This window comes from Erinaceus europaeus, chromosome 7 (genome assembly GCF_950295315.1).
Source record: "Erinaceus europaeus chromosome 7, mEriEur2.1, whole genome shotgun sequence".
Classification (NCBI taxonomy): domain Eukaryota; kingdom Metazoa; phylum Chordata; class Mammalia; order Eulipotyphla; family Erinaceidae; genus Erinaceus; species Erinaceus europaeus.
This window is the reverse complement of record NC_080168.1, coordinates 47,191,991-47,211,667: the sequence shown is the minus strand read 5'-3', so window position 1 is coordinate 47,211,667 and position 19,677 is coordinate 47,191,991. Positions and strand designations below refer to the sequence as shown.

Below are 19,677 nucleotides of genomic sequence, written 5' to 3'. Positions count from 1 at the left end.
CCTAAATTTCTCTAGTTTTGATACTACATGCACATTAAGTCACTCTTAGTACTGTCAACATATATCACTTGTCTTTCAGGGGAAAAAAAATCACAGTTTTAATGATGTACATTTGGGAGGGACAAAAGTCATCAAACTTCAGGAATATGTGCTCTTTTATATCAGAAGAGTTTTGCTCTCTTATAGTCAGATATAATCTATAATTTATTCATTGCTTCATTCCAGGTACGCCTAGTGGACAGAAAAGGAACCCCGATCCCAAATGAACGCATCTTTATTGACTCAAATGCTGCTAATCATCATTCTAATGCTATCACTGATGAACATGGCCTGGCACAGTTCTCCATTGACACCATGAATGTTATGTCTTCCTCTCTCAGTGTCAGAGTAAGTTTGGGACTGAGACCTAAGAAACAAGAAAATACCTTGAGAAAGATGAATCCTACATTATTAAGGAGCAACCATTTTATGACTGCATGGATACAGATGTATTTGCTACTCAAACATAGAGCTTATAGAGACCCTACAAGATTAGTCTGGCAGTCCAGTAGTGGTTATCTTTGCCTAATATATGGTTCTACCATGTATTTAATCAAATTTAATATTTTTTAATAAATCCAACTAAAGATGTATCACTTGCTGAAGATCAAGCTATCAATTATTCTCAGTGAGATTATTCTCAGATTCTGGTCTGTCTAAGCAGTCTATATAAAAGATAAACTTCACTCTTCTCTATTTATAGGTATACATTCTTCTAAATAGGGATGTCCTAAATTGAGCAGTTTTTTTGTTTGTTTGTTTGTTTGTTTGTTTGCTTCCAGGCTTATTGCAGGGGCTCTGTGCCAGCACTATGAATCCACTGCTCCTGGAGGCTATTTTTCCCATTTTGTTGCCCTTGTTGTGGTTGTTATTATTATTGTCTGTTGTCGTTATAGCTGTTGTTGTTGTTGGATAGGACAGAGAGAAATTGAGAGAGGAAGGGAAGAAAGAGAGGAGAGAAGGACAGCCACCTGCAGGCTGGCTTCACCACTTGTGAAGAGACCCCCTGCAGGTGGGGAGCTGGAGACTGTAACTGGGATCCTTAAGCAGGTCCTTGTGCTTTGCACCATGTTTGCTTATCCCACTGTGCTACTGCCCAGCCCCCAATTGAGCTTTTCTAAATCAATATTAAGGTGGCTCATTTTCCCATTTTTACTATATACAAAACCAACTGGAAGAGTGAGCTTATGAAGATTAGATTCTTTGTAGTAAACTATCTCCAACAATTTCACTTTGTTCCTCCAGGTCTACCACAAACATCAGAGTTCCTGTTCTTGGAATAGGTGCTGGAGAGAAGAATATCAAGATGCATATCGCACAGTTTATCATGTTTTCTCCTTAAGCAACAATGCTGTCAAACTTGAAGCAGTGGCAGGTATCTTGCCATGCAACCAAATTCAGACAATTCAAGCACATTATATTTTGAATGAACAGGCTTTGGGTGAGCTGAAGGAGATGACTTTCTATTACCTGGTGAGTAGTGACACCAAGTTGAGGGAATACAAATAGCTGTTGGGTCTTCATGATAGCTTACCTGGGAAGGTGCATATTTTGCCATGCATATGACCTAGGTTCAAGCCCAGCCCCCACAACACTGGGAGGGGTTGCTGGTACTGTGGTAGTTGTTCCTCTCTACCTCTCTGTCTTTTTAACCAAAAATGTTGACCTGGAGTAGTAAAGCCTTAGTAATGACAAAGTTGTATAAGGTCGAAAAGTATGGACTCCTAACAATATCTCCTGACTCTTTAGCATCTCATTAAATGGGATACCATAATCTAAGATAGGCTATATTCATTGACTCAATTGTCAGTCTTTTAATTGGGAACTACCTCATAAGTGTGGTAACAAACTGAGAAAAAAAAATATATATATATATATTTTTTTTTTTAATTTAAGATCATGGCCAAAGGAAACATCAGGAAAACTGGAACATATAATCTCTCTATGAAGGCTGGAGAATGTGAGTATTTTTATTACTAATATTTTTATTACTAATATTTTTATTACTAATATTTTGAGTATTTTTATTACTAATTGTACTTCCCATACAGTCACAAAGGGACCCCATCAATTGAATGAAATAGAGATGTTACCATGCTTCTTGTAACTGTAACTTCTCTACAGTTAGTTGAGTAGTAATACTAAGCATGTGAGAAAACTCTGGTTCGTACCCTACATAGGAAAACAAAACAAGATAGGATTCTGTCAGCAAAAAAAGGATAATAGCATAGATAAATCTTATGATAGTAAAAATGCCTGGTGGAAGATAGTTTCACTTTTTAAATACTCTAGCCAGACCAGTAACTATGAAAATCCATGAAACTAGTCAGGAAGAGCTAGATAAAAACATTTCCAGAGGCCTGGGAGTTGGTACACCTGGTTTCATACACGTTACCATGCACAAGGGCCATGCTCAAGCCTTTTCTACAGGAGGGAAGCTACAGGCGGGAGGATACAGGAGAGAGAATATGGGTCTGCAGGTGTCTCTCTTTCTTTCTCTCTGTCTCCTTTTCCTCTCAATTTTTCTCTGTTCTATCTAATAAGAAGAAAAAAGAAAAAGAAAAATGGCCAATGGGATGAATAGATTTTTCATGTATGCACAAACCCCAGTGACAACCCTGGTAGAGAAAAAAAAAAAAAGAAAGACAAAGAAAAGAAGAATAAATGTTATTATAGAGATACAGTTCTAACATCCCTATATCCAGACATTTTGTTTTTTTTATGATGATATGACTAATTTCTCTGTGTGTTCCAGCGAGCGGACATTTTTCCATGTCATTCCCAGTGGAGGCAGAGTTTGCTCCTGCTGTTCAATTGCTTATTTATGCCATTTTACCTGATGGGGAAGTGATTGGGGATAAAGCAAAATATGAAATTGAAAATTGTCTGTCTAACAAGGTAGGTGATCTATTTTCTAAAAGTAATGAAAAAAAGACTCAAAACTAGAAAGGACATAGATTGTTTTACAGATGAAGAAACTGAGGCTATAAATGACTTAGTAACTAATATATAATCACAGAAAATTAAAGGAAAAATTACAAATGGGACCAAGGCCTCCCAGCTCTTAGTTCAGACAAGTTCTTTATTAAGTTGTTTGTTTCCCTTTATGTCCATTTTCTTTATTGCTTTGTTTATGTAGTACATAATAAGACAATGTAATATAATCCATCATCTTAGAAAAATTTAAGTAAATATTCAATATTAATTACAGGCTATATATTATATTGGGTCATAATCAGGAAAGTTATGATGCATTTTTTGCATAGAAAAACAGAAAAAAATGTCATGAGTTTCCCAATTGTGGGGACACAGTGGGTTGAGCATGGTTGGAACCCTGGATACATCTCTGTGAGGACGGAAGGCGTTCACCTATGAGCCTCCCCACCACTCCCTGACCTCCATCTTGTTAGACCCAGAGGCTGCAACTGTACCCCTTCCACCTGGTCTGGATAAACCTGATTTTCTCAGTGGAATATGGATTAGCCCAAAGAGCCCCTTCCTCATTCTTAAGTCCAATGCCCTGGGTAAGTGGAAGTCAAGAGTAGGAGTCATTAGAAGGAAGTCAGAGACTAAAAATATCTGATTGGCTCTTGCCTGTCTAACATTTGCCCCTATTTGGCTTGTTGCCCCAGCACCCTACCCCAGCACCTGGCTTCTCTTTACTCCATATAAACCCTGCCTTTTTCTTCAATAAATGCACTATCCTCTGCCATAGTGTCCAGAGTCCTCACTCAGCATGCTCAACCCCACTGCAGCCTGTTCTTCTTCTCTAAGACATCTCTTTGGTGGCCAATGGATTGGTGAGCATGGGGTGGACAGGGCACGCCTTCCTGAGCTTGCCCCATACCCAATGACTCAATTCATTCCATATATGCATATATGCCAAATATACATTATATATGACATGTAGAAAAGTATATAAATATCAGAAGGGAAGGGGTATGGAACTCTGGTGGTAGGAATTATATGGAATTGTACCCCTCTTATTCAGTTTTGTCAATCATTATTAAATAACTAATAAAAATGTAGAAAAATAACATAGCAAATGTAGAAAAATAACATAGCAATAACATATATATATATACATAGATAGATAGATAGATAGATAGATAGATAGATAGATCTTCTATATCTCTAGGTCCTAGCAATCACCATTCTATCCTCTGTTGCTTTCTTTTCATGTACTTTCAATAATATCACCCCATGCAACCTTAAAGTAAAAAACCCAGTCAAAGTCATTTATTTCATCGTCCTGAAATAAAATGAAAAGTATAGGATAAGATATTATATTTAGAGAGATATTCTATATATATTTTAATTTTTTATATTTATTTCCCCCTTTGTTGCCCTTGTTTTTTTAATTGTGGTTGTAGTTATTATTGTTGTTACTGATGTCGTCGTTGCTAGACAGAGAAATGGAGAGAGGAGGACAAGACAGAGAGGGGGAGAGAAAGACATTCACCTGTAGACCTGCTTCACTGCTTGTGAAGTGACTCTCCTGCAGGTAGGGTGCCAGGGGCTCAAACTGGGATCTTTGCGCTGTTCCTTGTGTTTCGCGCCACGTGCACCCAACCCCCTGCACTACCGTCTGACTCCCAAGAGAGATATTATATTAACTATATTATATTACATCAAAATATATTAATTAAAATGACTGATACTTTTCTTGAAACAATTGATTAAATATGTACTTGTTCTTAAAAATTAGTCATCAAAAAGAGCAAAGCAAAGGACTCTGGGTTAGTGTGAGGTTGGGATAGAAAGAGGGCATTGAGTATATAATGCTAAGAAACATGGATTGGTGGTGGGAGTGGTGTGGATACACCTATCATGAGGAGATAAGAAAATGTACTCTTGTTTCAATAACTGTAGTGTAGCCTATTATTTACCAAATAAAATTATTTGTAAAAAGAGAAATAAATATATAACAGAAATATAACCAAATAAAGACTTGAACTATTTTCTTGATTTTAGTTAAATGAGAAAATTGATATTTTACTACAGTTAAAAATGGTTATTACCCCCAATTCTCCTCTATTGCTTCAAAATATAGCTGAAATTTGTTACTTAAAATTCTATATATGTAATATATATGTAATAGTATGGGGACTAGTAGTGCAACAGGTTAGGAGCACTTGGCTTGAAGCACAAGCTCTGGTGTAAGGATTTGGATTTGAGCCTCCAACTCCCCACCTGCAGGGGTCACTTCACAAGTGGTGAAGCAGATCTGCAGGTGTTTATCTTTCTCTCCCCAGCTTTGTCTTCCCTTCCTCTCTCAATTTCTTTCTGTCCTATCCAACAACAATGACAGCAATAACAACAACAATAATAACAACAGCAACGATAAACAACAGCAACAAAAGGGGAAAAATGGCCTCCAGGAGCAGTGGATTCTTAGTTCAGGCACTCAGCCCCAGCAATAACCCTGGAGAGAAAAAAAAATTCTACCCCACTGGGTAGTGATAGTTAAAACAAACATTTACTTTTTGATAAGAGCCCATATATCCTTTTGTTTATTTTATCTTTTGCCACCAGGGTTATTGCTGGGCTCTGTGCTTGCATAATTCCACTGCTTCCAAGACACCTTCCTTTACTCTCTCCCTCACACCCTCTCCTGATCAAGGATTAGAGACAGAGAAGGAGAGACTGAGTGATAAATATAGGCACCACTGCAGTGTATCATGAAGCTTCCCCTTTGTAAGGTGCTTCCATGCATTTCCCTTAGGCTTGAACCTCGGTTCTCTTCTATGATTACATGTGCATTCTACCAGATGAACTATCTCTCCATTCCTGTATTTTCTATTCTTAACATAGCTAGGAAAAAAGTGAAATCACAAAGTCAGCTGCAGAAATGAACTCTTTGATTTAATATTTTTCATTCTTCATTGTTTATGCATAGGATTAAATCAATTTGGGGACACTGTTATATCCTGTGACTTTGATGAACTCATTTTGTAGTTCTACTGTGTGTGTGCATGTGTGCTCCTTAAAATTCTTATGTACAGGGCATGTTACCTGCAATTAATGGCAGTTTACTTTTTCATTCCAAATCTAGATGCCTTTTATTTCTCCTTGATTAAATGAATAGACTAGAACTGCCAGTACAACATTGAATATAAGTAGTAAGAAGGCATTTGTACCTCATTCCTACTCTTAGGGTACTTTCATTAATTTTTCTTTCTTTTTATAAATATCATTTATTCATTCCTTTTTCCTCCAGCACTGCTCAGCTCTGGTTTATGATGATGCTGGGGACTGAACCTGGGACTTGGAGGCATGATGGTCTCTTTGCAGAACTATTATTCGCTACATCCACCACCCTCATTCTTTCACTATTTACATGATATGCATTTCAAGTTTTTCACAAATGCTCTTTGTCAGTTAAAGAAGTTTTCTACTATTGCAAAGTTATATTTGACTATGGTTATTGAAAAGTGGCAATTTTCCTTTAGAATCTTCAAGACAGAAAACATGATTAAAGCAGATTCCCCCAAGGAGCTTTTATCTCAAAATCCATCTGCACTGTGCTGCCAGGACCTCACCCATAAATTAATCCAAAAGACATATTTTGGAGGTGGCAGATTTTTCTCCTCTAGACAAGCAAAGAACCTTAGAAAGAAAAGAACTTTGGCAATCATAATTCAATGAAACGAAGTGATGTGTTGAGTGTTCAGATAACTGAAAACATCTGAAGGGTCTGGAAACTTTAAAATGAGGTAATTTTGGATAGATGGTTTTCAATTTCTCACAGGTGGATTTGAGTTTCAACCCAACACAAAGTCTCCCAGCCTCCCAGGCCCTCCTGCAAGTTACAGCCTCTCCTCACTCCCTCTGCGCAGTCCGGGCCGTGGACCAGAGTGTGCTGCTCAAGAAGCCTGAGGCAGAGCTCTCTGCCACCTCTGTGAGTTCTATCAGAATCCTAGTTAGAAAATTAGCTCAGTGAAAGCCTGACTACAGGAATCTGACTTAGACAGCATTTATATGAGTAGCCATGTAACTAATTTAGAACAGAGAGCTCATTTTTCATTCTATATGTAAAGGTAAAGTAGGTGATAGAAACTTTTTTAATAAGTTCAATATTATGCCTGTATAGATTACAAATATAATGAAATTTGTGCATTGCTTCAGGGCAAAGCTCACAAAACTAACTTTTCTAAAAGTGACAATTACCACTGATTTTTAAGATTTCATTTATTACAAATAAAGCATAAGTAGTTTTACAGAAAACATAGAGAAGTCAAGAGATTTCTGATTCATATAATAGTAGGGATTCAAACAAGAACCCCATGCACTCAGGTCTGATGCTTTAGTGTTGAGTTATTCCTACAACAACAAAACTAAATTCCTTATTTCATATAGTAAAATTGAATTGTTAATTAACTGATAATATGAACATGTATTACTAACTGTATATTCAGTATAATTTTGCATTTAATTATAAGTTCCTCTCCCAAGTAAAAGGTTCAGATTTTGCCAGTTAATTCTCTTTCACTTTTAGTACTTGGAATATTTTTATTCTTTTCTCGAACAAGGCAAATACTTTAGAACAAATCTAATTTCCCTCTTTTCTAATTCTCTACAGATATATAATTTGCTCCCTAAGACAGACAGATCTGGTCTCATGAACAGTTTAAGTAAATGGCAGAAAGACGATAAAGACTGTGTAAAAAGAGATATTGTCCATAATGATGATCCAAATCCTACAATATCACGAAGTGAAGAACAAGACATATACATCTTCATAAGGGTAAAGACCATATTACTCTCTAATACTTTGCTCTGTGGATTATTTAAGATTAATAGAATACTATAGTAAGAAGGTAATTATAGGTCCAGAAAAATAGCTCACCTTGATATTGTGCTTACTTGGAAATGTACATGACCTAGATATGAAGTGAAGCACCACCACTCTAGAGGAAGCTTCAGTGCTGTGGTGTCTTTACCTCTCTATCTTTATATAAAGAAAAAAATAGTCCAAAGCAGGGAGTTGGCCAGTAGTACAGCGGGTTAAGCGCACGTGACACAAAGCTCAAGGACCAGCTTAAAGATCTGTTTCAAGCCCCGGACTCCGTACCTGCTGGGGAGTCACTTCACAGGTAGTGAAGCAGGTCTGTCTTTCTCTTCCCCTCTCTGTATTCCCCTCCTCTCTCCATTTCTCTCTGTCATATCTAACAACAATGACATCATAATAATAACTACAACAAAAATAAAAAACAACAAGGGCAACAAAATTTTTTTTAAAAGTCCAAAGCAATGAAACCTGAGCAACAATAACAACAAAATTATAAAATCTTTCATCTGACTCATTATTTTTCTGATGAAGTGACTTCCTTTATTAACAGAGCTAACCATAGCAGAAACAAGGTCAAGACACACCTGTGGTTAGAAATCTGTGTTCATTTCAATAATCTATGGCTTTACAATACTAACTTTATAATTCTTGACTTTGTTATGCTAGAGAGTGTGAAAGAACAAGATTTTAACGATTCAAGAGACAAAGGGAAAAATTTTCTGTCACTACATCTGATATCTTATAATCTATCTTGGTTATGTAAAATTGTAATGCTGAGGATGTTATAATTTGCATATAAAGTTGGGATTGTACATAATTTTTAATATTTCTATCTGATTTGGAAATCATTTTTTTCCAGGATATGAACTTAGTTGCATTTACCAACCTGAAACTCAAGCATCCCAAATTTTGTTCAAAAGCACTGATTATGTATGTAAGTTAAAACATAAACTTTGTTTCGATTAAGGGAAATATTAATTATTTAGCAATGATGATCAAATAAAATAGTAAAATACATATATTTTTCAAAATCAGATAAAAAGAATATAATACTTCATAGATCAAAATTGCTAAAAGTCATACAGACAAGATATAAATGCCAGAACCAGGGCTACTTCTTTTGATTGGATCAAATATAATAATATTGACATTCAAGAATCACACATAGACATGCCACACACCAAAAAAGAAAGAAAGAAAGAAAGAAAGAAAGAAAGAAAGAAAGAAAGAAAGAAAGGGAAAAGAAAAAGGGAAGGGGAGAGGAGGGAAGGGGAGGCACGGGAAGTGGAGGGGGAGGAGAGGGGGAAAGGGAAGGGGGAAGAGAAGGGAAGGGGAGGGGAGGGAAAGAAAGGGAAGGGTAGGAAAGGAAATGGAAAGCAAAAGAAAAACAGACAAACAGACAATGAGAGAGCATTACTAGTTAGGCCATATTTTGGTATAAACACAAATATAATTCTGGAAATACTTTATTCATTCTTTTTATATTGATTAAAAATAAAACATTTTTATGAATCTCAACAAAGGAGTCCTAGACCTTCTTCCTCCATTACCTAATGGGAACTGACCATACACATTTGCAAATAGTTAAACTAATAAGAGAATAAAAGATACACTAAATACAACTGATGAATAAAAGTGAAACAGAAAATCAAAGGTCAAACTAGGTCAGTGACCACTGTTAAAAAAAAAAAAAAAACCTGGAGAAATAAAGGTTTATAAAATCAGAAGTTTTCAAATGAAAGAAATGTGGGAAATTCATTTCTATAAGGAGTCTACTCATTAGATCTTCTCTTTACAAGATATTTCTCAAATGAAGTTGATTCAAGAATGGACTATTTTGTTAAAGGCCTTAACTCTAAATCAGTATATGTGCATTCTTTGTGAAAATACAGAACCTTTGTTACTAGTTACAGGACTTCATTCCTTACTCGTACAACTCTAAACTAATATTATGATTTTTGATTCTATAATTCCCTTCATCCTATAGAAGAAATAGTTGACATAGACTTTTCTGTTTTGCTTCTTCTTCTCCTTCTCCTCCTACTCCTTCTCCTTCTCCTTCTTCTTCTTATTCTTTTCTCAAGGGATAGTACTTTATCATATCTTTCCTTTAGTACAAAAAAAAAAAGTTCGGGAGTCAGGCAGTAACTCAGCGGGTTAAGCTTAGGTGGAACCAAGCATAAGGACCAGCATAAGGATCCCGGTTCGAGCCCCTGGCTCCCCCACCTGCAGGGGAGTCGCTTCACAAGCAGGTCTGCAGGTGTCTATCTTTCTCTCCCCCTCTCTGTCTTCCCTTCCTCTTTGCATTTCTCTCTGTCCTATCCAACAACAATGACATCAATAACAACAACAATAATTTAAAAAATAGTAAGGGTAACAAAAGGGAATGAATAAATAAATATTAAAAACATATATAAAAAATAGTATATGAGTCTTTCAACTAATTGTTCCACTACTGTTACTATTATTCAAATAATTACTATAACCATAGGTAGAAGTTAGTATTATTCTTGCTTCCCTCTAAGTGAAAGTTATACTCTCTTTTCAGAAGGCTTCCCAAATTACCCTAACTCAAAAGACAGTATTTTTTTTCTTTCAGTTCTGTCTATAATAGGCTATGCTTCTACTAGGGATTTATCATTTATACATTTGAGAAAGACTGCATGCAACCAGAAAAAAAGGGGTTCCCCACACTTCTTCCAGTGAAATTATATTTTACACATTACTTTCTGTAAAAGTGTATATTTATCCTTATTAATAATTCATGTCACACTGTAGAAAACTATCATTATCAAAGCAGTTTTATTCATTTCTTCCATTTTACATTAATAGTCTCGTGAAAAGGACTATGTGGTGTTTGCAAATGCCCCACCGTCGTCTATTGTAACTGTTCGAAAATACTTCCCTGAAACTTGGATCTGGGACTTGGTAACAATAAAGTGAGTAACTTCCATTTTCACTAGAGCTTTGGATGTGAAAACATGAACTCATTGTTTCCTTTTATTATCTACTTAATTTCTGTCATTTCAAGATAGGACTAGGTTAAATAGACTGGTGGTATTCATGGGCCTAATTATACTGACCAACTTGCCAAATATACGTATTTTTGTAACTCGCGATAATCCAGAAACTTAAAAGGTGCTAACTATAATGTAGGTCTCTAGTGTTTAACATCTTTCATAGTTTTTAATATTTATTTATTTACTTGTGTGTGTGTGTGTGTGTGTGTGTGTGTGTGTGTGTGTGTGTGTGTGTGAGAGAGAGAGAGAGAGAGAGAGAGAGAAACCAAGGGAGAGAGAAGTAAAGTGGGAATGAGAGAGACACCTGCAGCACTGCTTCATCACTTGCGAAACTTCCACCTGCAGATGGAGACTGGGGGCTTGAAACTGGGTCTTTGAACATGGTAACACATGTAGTCAACTGGATAACTCACCACCCAGCCTCTTTTTAACATTTTTCACTATAGTGAACACCAAATCTGAAGTGATTCTCTAAGGAATTAACTATTTTCAGAATCACAACTTATAAAAGTGTCAAATGACATTTTAGGATAAGAGAAATTCAACATTTTCAGTCATAGATAGAACCATGGTGGGGAATAGAATCACTGAAAAACTGTAATTTTCAGTTTCCCAACCTGGGTCCTGACTTCATTGCTAGCTTCTGTAACTTATTTGAAAATACTCAAAAGTAATGTTGGGGCACACTTGTTAATTATCACTTAGCTTTTGCTCGTCATATCACTATTTTGTCCAGTTCATCAGGTGTGGCTGAATTAAGAGTGACAGTCCCTGACACCATCACAGAGTGGAAAGCAGGAGTTTTCTGCCTGTCCAATAACACTGGATTTGGAATCTCCCCAACTGCCTCTCTTCGAGCTTTTCAGCCCTTCTTCCTGGAGGTTACAATGCCCTATTCTGTGATCCGTGGAGAAGCTTTCACACTCAAGGCAACAGTGTTTAACTATGTCCCCAAATGCATCCAGGTAACAAATCTTCCCCATAAACATTAACACATGACTGTGTTTGACAAATAAAACTTTAGGTCACTGAATGCACCCTTAATTCTACAAATTTACACGACTTCATCAATAATAATCAGATTGTAAAGTAGATGAGGCATAACTAGCAACTCAAAAAAATGCCAGACACTAGTTGTGAGGCTCTAGCTTACAGACTCCAACACTCAATTATCTTGCATCTATAAAGTTTACAAATACTTTAAAATGTTTTTTTTTATCTTTTATTTTCTAGGACTGAGTGAAATTGACAGGGGAAGGGAAATTAGAATGGAAGATAGAGAGACATTTATAGCACTGCTTTACCACTCATGAAGCTTTCCCCCTGCCAGTAGAGACTGGGGTCTTGAACCTGGGTCCTTGCATATGGTAATGTATGTGCTCAAACTGGTGTGCCATAGCCAAGTCCCCTACAAAAATATTTTATTAAAACCTAGGCTGAACTTAAAATTGTCATAAATCAACACTGCTTAATTCCACTATACAGGCATTATAAATCTTCATGCAACATTCTTTGGCATTTTCTTTGTATGTTTTCTGTAACACACATTCTACAGCAGTACTCTTCTTTTCTGGGCATCATGTATATCCTGTATCCAAAACCCCTTAAGGACATAAATGGCTAGAATACCCTAGAAGAGTCTAAAAAGCAAATTGTTTGAAATACATGGTTAAAATTAAATGAATGGTTGCATGTCTGGATGAAAAATATAGAAAAAAATGAATGAACTCCAACTGGACTAAAGCCAAATGTCAGTTGATAGACTTTCTCAGGACTACATTCTTCTGTTCAATTTCTGTTCTCCATTACTGGAACAACAACAACAAAAAGAAAAACAAATACATTAATATACATATATAGAATTATTTACAGATAATCATTGTGTTCCATATGAGATCTGTGACACTTTTTTTTTCTATTAATAGTTTCCAGGTATGTCATTTTGCATCCCTGTGCTTGAATCCCATGCTCTTGGTCTCTTGCTGACTCTTAAATTTACTCCAGGTTCTCTGACTTGCTCCTATCTGACACATCAACAAGTTGCCCATCTCAACTCAAACCTCTTGTGTCCCATATGTGCCTACAGGTGAGTGTGCAACTGGCACCCTCTCCTGACTACATGGCTATCCCAGTGGAGAAAGAAGAATCTCACTGCCTCTGCACAAATGGCAGGCTAACCGTGTCCTGGCTGGTGATTCCCAAATCATTAGGTAAGTAAATGTTCTCTGAAAGAACCCTCTCTACTTAAATATGATGTATATATGAATGTTCCTTTGGGTTCCAAGAGATGACCCCAGTTGATGCTGCTTCTGTCTCTGAACTTGCTAGTTCCTTAAATAGAGAACAAGTCTTTGACTTGCTCACAAGACTTCAGTTACCTTAAGGACCATGGGGATTAGAGTACCAAGTTTCTGGGACAGAGGAGCTCAGATCTATATGCCCCTATCTTCAAGGAAATGTCAATTTCACTGTGAGTGCTGAAACAGTAACATCCTCTGAGCTCTGTGGTGCTGAGGTAGCTACACTTCCTGAAAATGGGCGAAGAGATACAGTTGTCAAACTTCTTTTAGTTGAGGTAAGTGTGACCTCTATGATAGCAATGCTATCTAAAAATCTTTAGATACAAAACAATAAGGTAATGCATGAACTCAGAATATTTCACATCATATGGCAAGTTAATATATTAAAATAGTGTTCTGTATTATTTTGCCACTTATCTTTAGCTGTTTTCCCATTAGTTGGAAGTTGGAGTAAATATATTTTATACCTTTATCTTTTTCTTAACTTTACCATTTCCCCTATGTTCCCATGACTTCTTTATCCTTTTTCTTAGTTAACTTTATTTCTGTCTCTATCACTTGGGCTCCTCCAAATTGCTCATACTGTTAGAAAATTTACTATAAATTAGAAATCAGACAAGATAAGCCCATCATTTCACAAATAAGGAGACCACAGAGTCTCTTAAGCATCAATTATTTTTCTTATTTTACTCAAATGTTTGATCCTTTCTCACGTTGTATATTTTCCTTCTTTCCATGCAAGCCTGAAGGAATCAAGAAGGAACATACATTCATTTCCTTACTCTGTGCATCAGGTAAGAGAAATTTAGAATGGCTTGAAGGAAATAGTAGCATTTCAAGTTACAACAAACTTCTCCCACATAAATGATCTCATTTGACTTCCTTTTTGTACTGTCTCTATGACATAGCCATAGGACATTAACTTCATTATGTCTGTTAGATAAATAAGAAAAACTGGGTATCATAAGTTCAAGGTTCTTAACTGTAAAACAAAGAAATCTTAAGAATAATTAGGAGAAAGTCATAATCAAACATATCTAAGCAGTGAAAAGTATATTTAGACTATTTGGTGAAATAACATATATATTTTTAACTCAAAACTTATCTAAAAACAAAACTTATTATGGCCAAGAGCACAGAAAATATAAACTGTACAAATCATAAATTCACAGTTATCATATTTTTTTTCTTTATTTTATGTTACCTGCTTTTACAAATGTATTCTTCTAAATTTGGGGAGAGGTTATAAAAATTGATCACAGTGGGCCGGGTGGTAGTATAGTGAGTTAAGTGCACAGGATTGGCATAAGAATTCCAGTTCGAGCCCAGCTCCCACACCTGTAGGGGGATCACTTCACAAGTGGTGAAGCAAGTCTGCAGAGGTGTCTGTCTTTCTCTCCCCCTCTCTGTCCTCCCCTCCTCTCTTGCTTCCTCTCTGTCCTATCCAACAGCAATAACAACAAGGGCAACAAAAATGGGAAAAATGTCCTCTAGGAACAGTGGATTCTTAGTGCAGGCAAAAGGAACTGAAAGATATCTCACCAGGCAGACATGCCTTTCTATGCTTGTGGTTCAATTGTGGGCTTGCTCTGGTGCTCATCCCCTCCCCCAGGAATGTTGAAATCACATACATAAGACTGGGTAGATAGCACAACCCATAATAAACCAGATTTTCATGCCTAAATCCCCAGAAATCTCCATTTCCAATCCCTAGCATCATCTTAAACCAGAGCTGAACAGAATTGTGCCAAAAAAAAAAAAAAAAAAAAACTCCACTTAAGGGAAATTTTAAAAGGATATAGATTTTGTCTCCTTGTACTTATGACTATATATTCAATAACAATGACTGACACAAAATGCTTCCAAAACACATATATCCTAAAAAATTATTTTGGATTAAAAGTTGTCAATGCTAAAGCAAAGGCAATAAACTCTATTATAATACAAAATTTAATGAAATAGAAGTTGGATAAAGAAAGTAGTTCCACCAAAAGCGATAAAGCCAACATCATATTTATACGCACATTTGAGAAAATTGTTTTACTGTTAAGGTATTTTTATGTAAAAGAGAAAAGGCAGTCACTGATTAATGGGATTCTCTTATCTCTGAAATTTCCAGAGTAGAAATAGTAAAGGATGTTCCTTTGCCATTGGTCAATTTTGATTTCCCGAGGTTCAGCTTTGCAAACTGATCTATTACTCTCCCTATACACATTCATGTCAACAACTACCATGAAAGTATTGTCCTTGAGTAGCTAGTGAAGTCTATTTACATCATAGACACAGAGAAAAGCTCTTCAGAACAATAAAGCCCATCTACCTAACTATGTTGAGTATTCACATAAAACTAAATATTGAGGCCAAGCAATGCATTACTCATATGGTCATATTGGTATGGCTTCACTGTTCAGGGATGACTTTTTCAGCTAGAAAAAGAGGCAGACACAGAAAGAGTCACATTGCAAAACCAGTCTCCTTCAATATAGTGGAGATTGCGTTCAGACCTGGGTCTCATGCATGGCAAAGTTTCAACAGAATTAGATATCACAGAAGACTCAGAAACACCTTTTTGGAATGCTGCCTTACAAGTCAGTGCAATGATTAGTGAAGGAGGATAAGACATCACATGCAAGTGTGGGGAAATTAAATTAAAAAAAGGATATCAAAATAAATAATATTTTCTAAACAGATGGCAAGTTCAAGTTTGGTATTCCTAAAACCACTGACCTTATGATTCTTCAGAAAACTAGACACCACAGATAATCTGTATTCTATTTGCTTGCTCCAGATGACAGATTACCTGAACAACTGTCTCTGACACTCCCTCCAAAAATAGTGGAAGAATCAACAAGAGCTTCTTTTTCTGTTTTTGGTGAGTCATTCAATCCCAGAAGAAATTGGTACAATAATCATTGCTACCCCTTATGTGTTTTCCAAAGGCAGCTTTCAAATGAACTTTACATATTCTTTCTTATGTCTCAATTTTTACCTCTCATTTTCTACTTGCTTTATAGATCTTCTGAGTATGACAATGACTTGCTAGCTAAGTTTGTTCTGATTTCTCATCTCTCCATTCCAGGTGACATTCTAAGTTCTGCAATAAAAAACACACAAAATCTTCTCCAAATGCCCTTTGGCTGCGGAGAACAGAACATGGTGCTGTTTGCTCCTAATATCTATGTACTAAAATATCTGAATGAAACCCAGCAGGTAACTGAGGAGATCAAATCCAAGGCCATTGGCTATCTCCATGCTGGTAAGTAAGAGACAGAAGCTACACTCTGTTATCATAAATGTTCTCCCAATTAATTTGCTAAACATTCATGGGACAAGTAAAACAGTACTACTGGTAGTTCCTACGCACCGGAGAAGTCAGGTTATGTCAGGACCTCTGACTTATATGACTTTATCTCACACATTTGGGAATTTTCTCTTTCTATGACATGTCAAGGCTTCTCTGTGAGAAGTCTGAAATTTTCTTCTCCAGGTTATCAGAGGCAGTTGAACTATAAACACAAAGATGGCTCCTATAGTGCCTTTGGAGATAAAGATGGGAAGACACAAGGCAACACTTGGTAAGAAAACTGTACTACATGCCAGCCTTTGCACAAATATTTTTTTTATCATGGAAACCATGAAAATCAGATAGTATCGCCCTCATTTTACTGAGGCAGAAGCATATGTCTAGTGTTAAGTAGATGACTCCAGGCTGCACAAAGAATTAGAGGCATGTGTTCGATTTTATCCCAAGGTTCCTAATATCTATGTACTGAAATATCTGAATGACTCCCAAGAGCATTTTTTGGTTTATTACAGTAAACTGGTTTTAATCACATCATTCTAAGATGCATGATAAATTTAAATGTTAACCATTTTAAGTCATTTTCTAACATCCAGGCATGCTAAAAATTGAAACTAAGAGAGTTATACTCATTCTTCACAATACCTGATGTTAAATAACACTTTTCCTATGAGGCATAATACAGAGGCAAACAAGAGGTTTAAAAAATGTAAAGAAGATTGGTGGAAGAAGAGGAAATAAGGTACAGAGAGAAATATTTTATTAGCTGAGGCAATAAACATTACCAAGAGGTTAGTCCAGGTTGTAGAAAAACAAGAGAATGTTTTTCTTGCCTATAGCAAAAAATCAGTGAAAGAGAGAAAAATCTATTATGAAAAAAATGCAATAGTCAAACACAAACAACTAAAAAAGACAGAGTCTAAATCCTTAAAGAAATGAGCAAATGAACAGGAAGTAAGCATCCAAGGAAATTATTTGGTGGTGAATTAACAAAAGATTGAGTTCAAAGAAAGAGAATATTGTTCTGCAGTAAACAGCCTAAGGATTCCTAACCTTAAGTATTCTGAACTTCTCATGAGTATTGAGGGGATCTCCCAGGAAGCCTGTGTAAGTGAAGGAGTGACATGGAATCTAATGGCCTTGTCACCCCATCTTTCTCCTCTACTAGGCTCACTGCCTTTGTGCTCAAGACTCTTGCCCAGGCTCAAGCTGTCATCTTCATAGATGAAAACCATATTTCTGAAGCCCTTATCTGGCTCTCTAGGAAGCAGACAATGAGTGGCTGTTTCAGTCGTTCTGGGACACTGCTTAACAATGCTCTTAAGGTGCTGAAACTTTTTTTTAAAAAATGGGAACAAGGGACAAGTGGTGGGCCTGAGCCTGAGTGTCAGAACTTGGGTTCAAGCCCCTAGTCCTCACCTTCAAGGGGGAGGCTTCATTAATGATGAAACAGTGCTACAGGTCTTTCTTCTTCTCCTCCTTCTCCTCCTCCTCCTCCTCCTCCTCCTCCTCCTTCTTCTCTTCCTCCTCCTTCTTCTCCTTCTCCTTCTCCTTCTTCTTCTTCTTCTTTTTCTTCTTCTTCTTCTTCTTCTTCTTCTTCTTCTTCTTCTCCTCCTCCTCCTTCTTTTCTTCTTTTCCTTCTTCTCTTCTTCTTTTCCTTCTTTTCCCTGTTCTCCTTCTTCTTTTCTTCTTCTTTTCCTTCTTCTCTTATTCTTTTCCTTCTTCTCCTTCTCCTTCTCCTTCTTCTTCTTCTTCTTCTTCTTCTTCTTCTTCTTCTTCTTCTTCTTCACCTTCTCCTCCTCCTCCTACTCCTTCTTCAATAACTCTCTCTCTCTCTTTTTCTCCCACCACGCTCTATACCCTCCACTCTCTTTCTATCCAAAATAAACTTTAAAAATCTGTAATGATAAATAATAATAAAAGTGATATCAAGTACTTTTTATTTTAAAGAGCTAGTCAAGAGTAATTTATTTTATCCTTTTTTGATTTGATTATTTTATTTGTGATATAATATTATTTTGAGTGGGACATTTTAATTTTTATTAGTCATTTAACATTATTTTACAGAATAATCAGATTTTAGAAGTATTTTCATGCCCACACATTTAACCATGACATCTGTACAAGTGTAAAGGCACAGAAGAAGAAGATACACAGAAGCATTGCTAAAGGAAGGACTGTGAATGGGTGAGAAGACATGACAGGGTAGGATTATGATCCACATTACTGAAAAAAGAAAAAGATATGGAATCTCAGATGAGAATCATGCCTGTCTGATGGTACTTTGTGTTATGAGAATTCTGGAGAGAACAAAGAGAAGGGCTGACCATAAGGAGAGGAGACATATTTAAAGGGCTTCCTGATGAGGAAATCTCTTTCCCTCTCTTATTCTTATAGGGTGGAGTACAAGATGAAGTGACCCTCTCTGCATATATTACCATTGCCCTCCTGGAGATTCCTCTCCCTGTCACTGTACGTACTATAGTGCTTCCTCATTGACCTATGGCTATAATAATACTCTTTAAGTTTTTATTTATAAAATGAAATCTAATAATACTCTTTTAAAAAGTGACCATTTTCCATCTACACAATGCTGATGTATTTACCAAACTGACAGTTTAGTGGATCACCAAGGAAGATTCATATGTCAGTAAAGCTAAAACACATGACTTCCAGCTCTACCCATATAAGGTCTATTTTAATTAGATTGTTTTCTTGAAATACTTGTTTCTATTGTGTTACATGTTTTATGCCATAGTAAAAAAATTGTAAATGAATGGCTAAGGAAGGTTAGGAAGATGAATGGATTTAAAGCATATTGATACCGGGGGTCAGGCAGTAGCATAGCAGGTTAAGCACACATGGTACAAAAAGCAAGGAGAGGCACAAGGATCCCAGTTCCAGCCCCTGGCTCCCCACCTGCAGGGGATTTGCTTATAGGCAGTGAAGCAGGTCTTCAGGTGTCTATCTCCCCCTCTCTGTCTCCCCTCCTCTCTTGATTTCTCTCTGTCCTATTCAACAACAACAACAGCAAAGACAACAATAATACTAACAACAACAAGGGCAACAAAATGGGAAAAATGGCCTTCAGGAGCAGAGGATTCATAGTGTAAGTACCAAGCCCCAGCAATAACTCTGGAGGCAAAAAATAAAATAAAATAAAAATAAAACATATTGATACCACTTATGCTATATTTATTTCAGAGCCAGATAGGATTCCTTTTC

General features: G+C 36.5%; 1 protein-coding gene across 1 annotated transcript in view; it reads left to right on the top strand.

Moving 5' to 3' along the window:
* LOC103107053 (alpha-2-macroglobulin-like) overlaps positions 1-19,677 on the top strand; it is a 45,891-nt gene that overhangs the window by 13,448 nt on the left and 12,766 nt on the right. Inside the window, 17 exon segments of the mRNA XM_060194351.1 lie at positions 226-387; positions 1,285-1,512; positions 1,936-1,999; positions 2,795-2,937; positions 6,791-6,940; positions 7,622-7,786; positions 8,691-8,765; positions 10,664-10,770; positions 11,588-11,816; positions 12,938-13,061; positions 13,305-13,426; positions 13,894-13,945; positions 15,940-16,023; positions 16,231-16,407; positions 16,639-16,726; positions 17,621-17,777; positions 18,850-18,924. Coding sequence (XP_060050334.1) covers positions 226-387; positions 1,285-1,512; positions 1,936-1,999; positions 2,795-2,937; positions 6,791-6,940; positions 7,622-7,786; positions 8,691-8,765; positions 10,664-10,770; positions 11,588-11,816; positions 12,938-13,061; positions 13,305-13,426; positions 13,894-13,945; positions 15,940-16,023; positions 16,231-16,407; positions 16,639-16,726; positions 17,621-17,777; positions 18,850-18,924 — 2,202 coding nt within the window.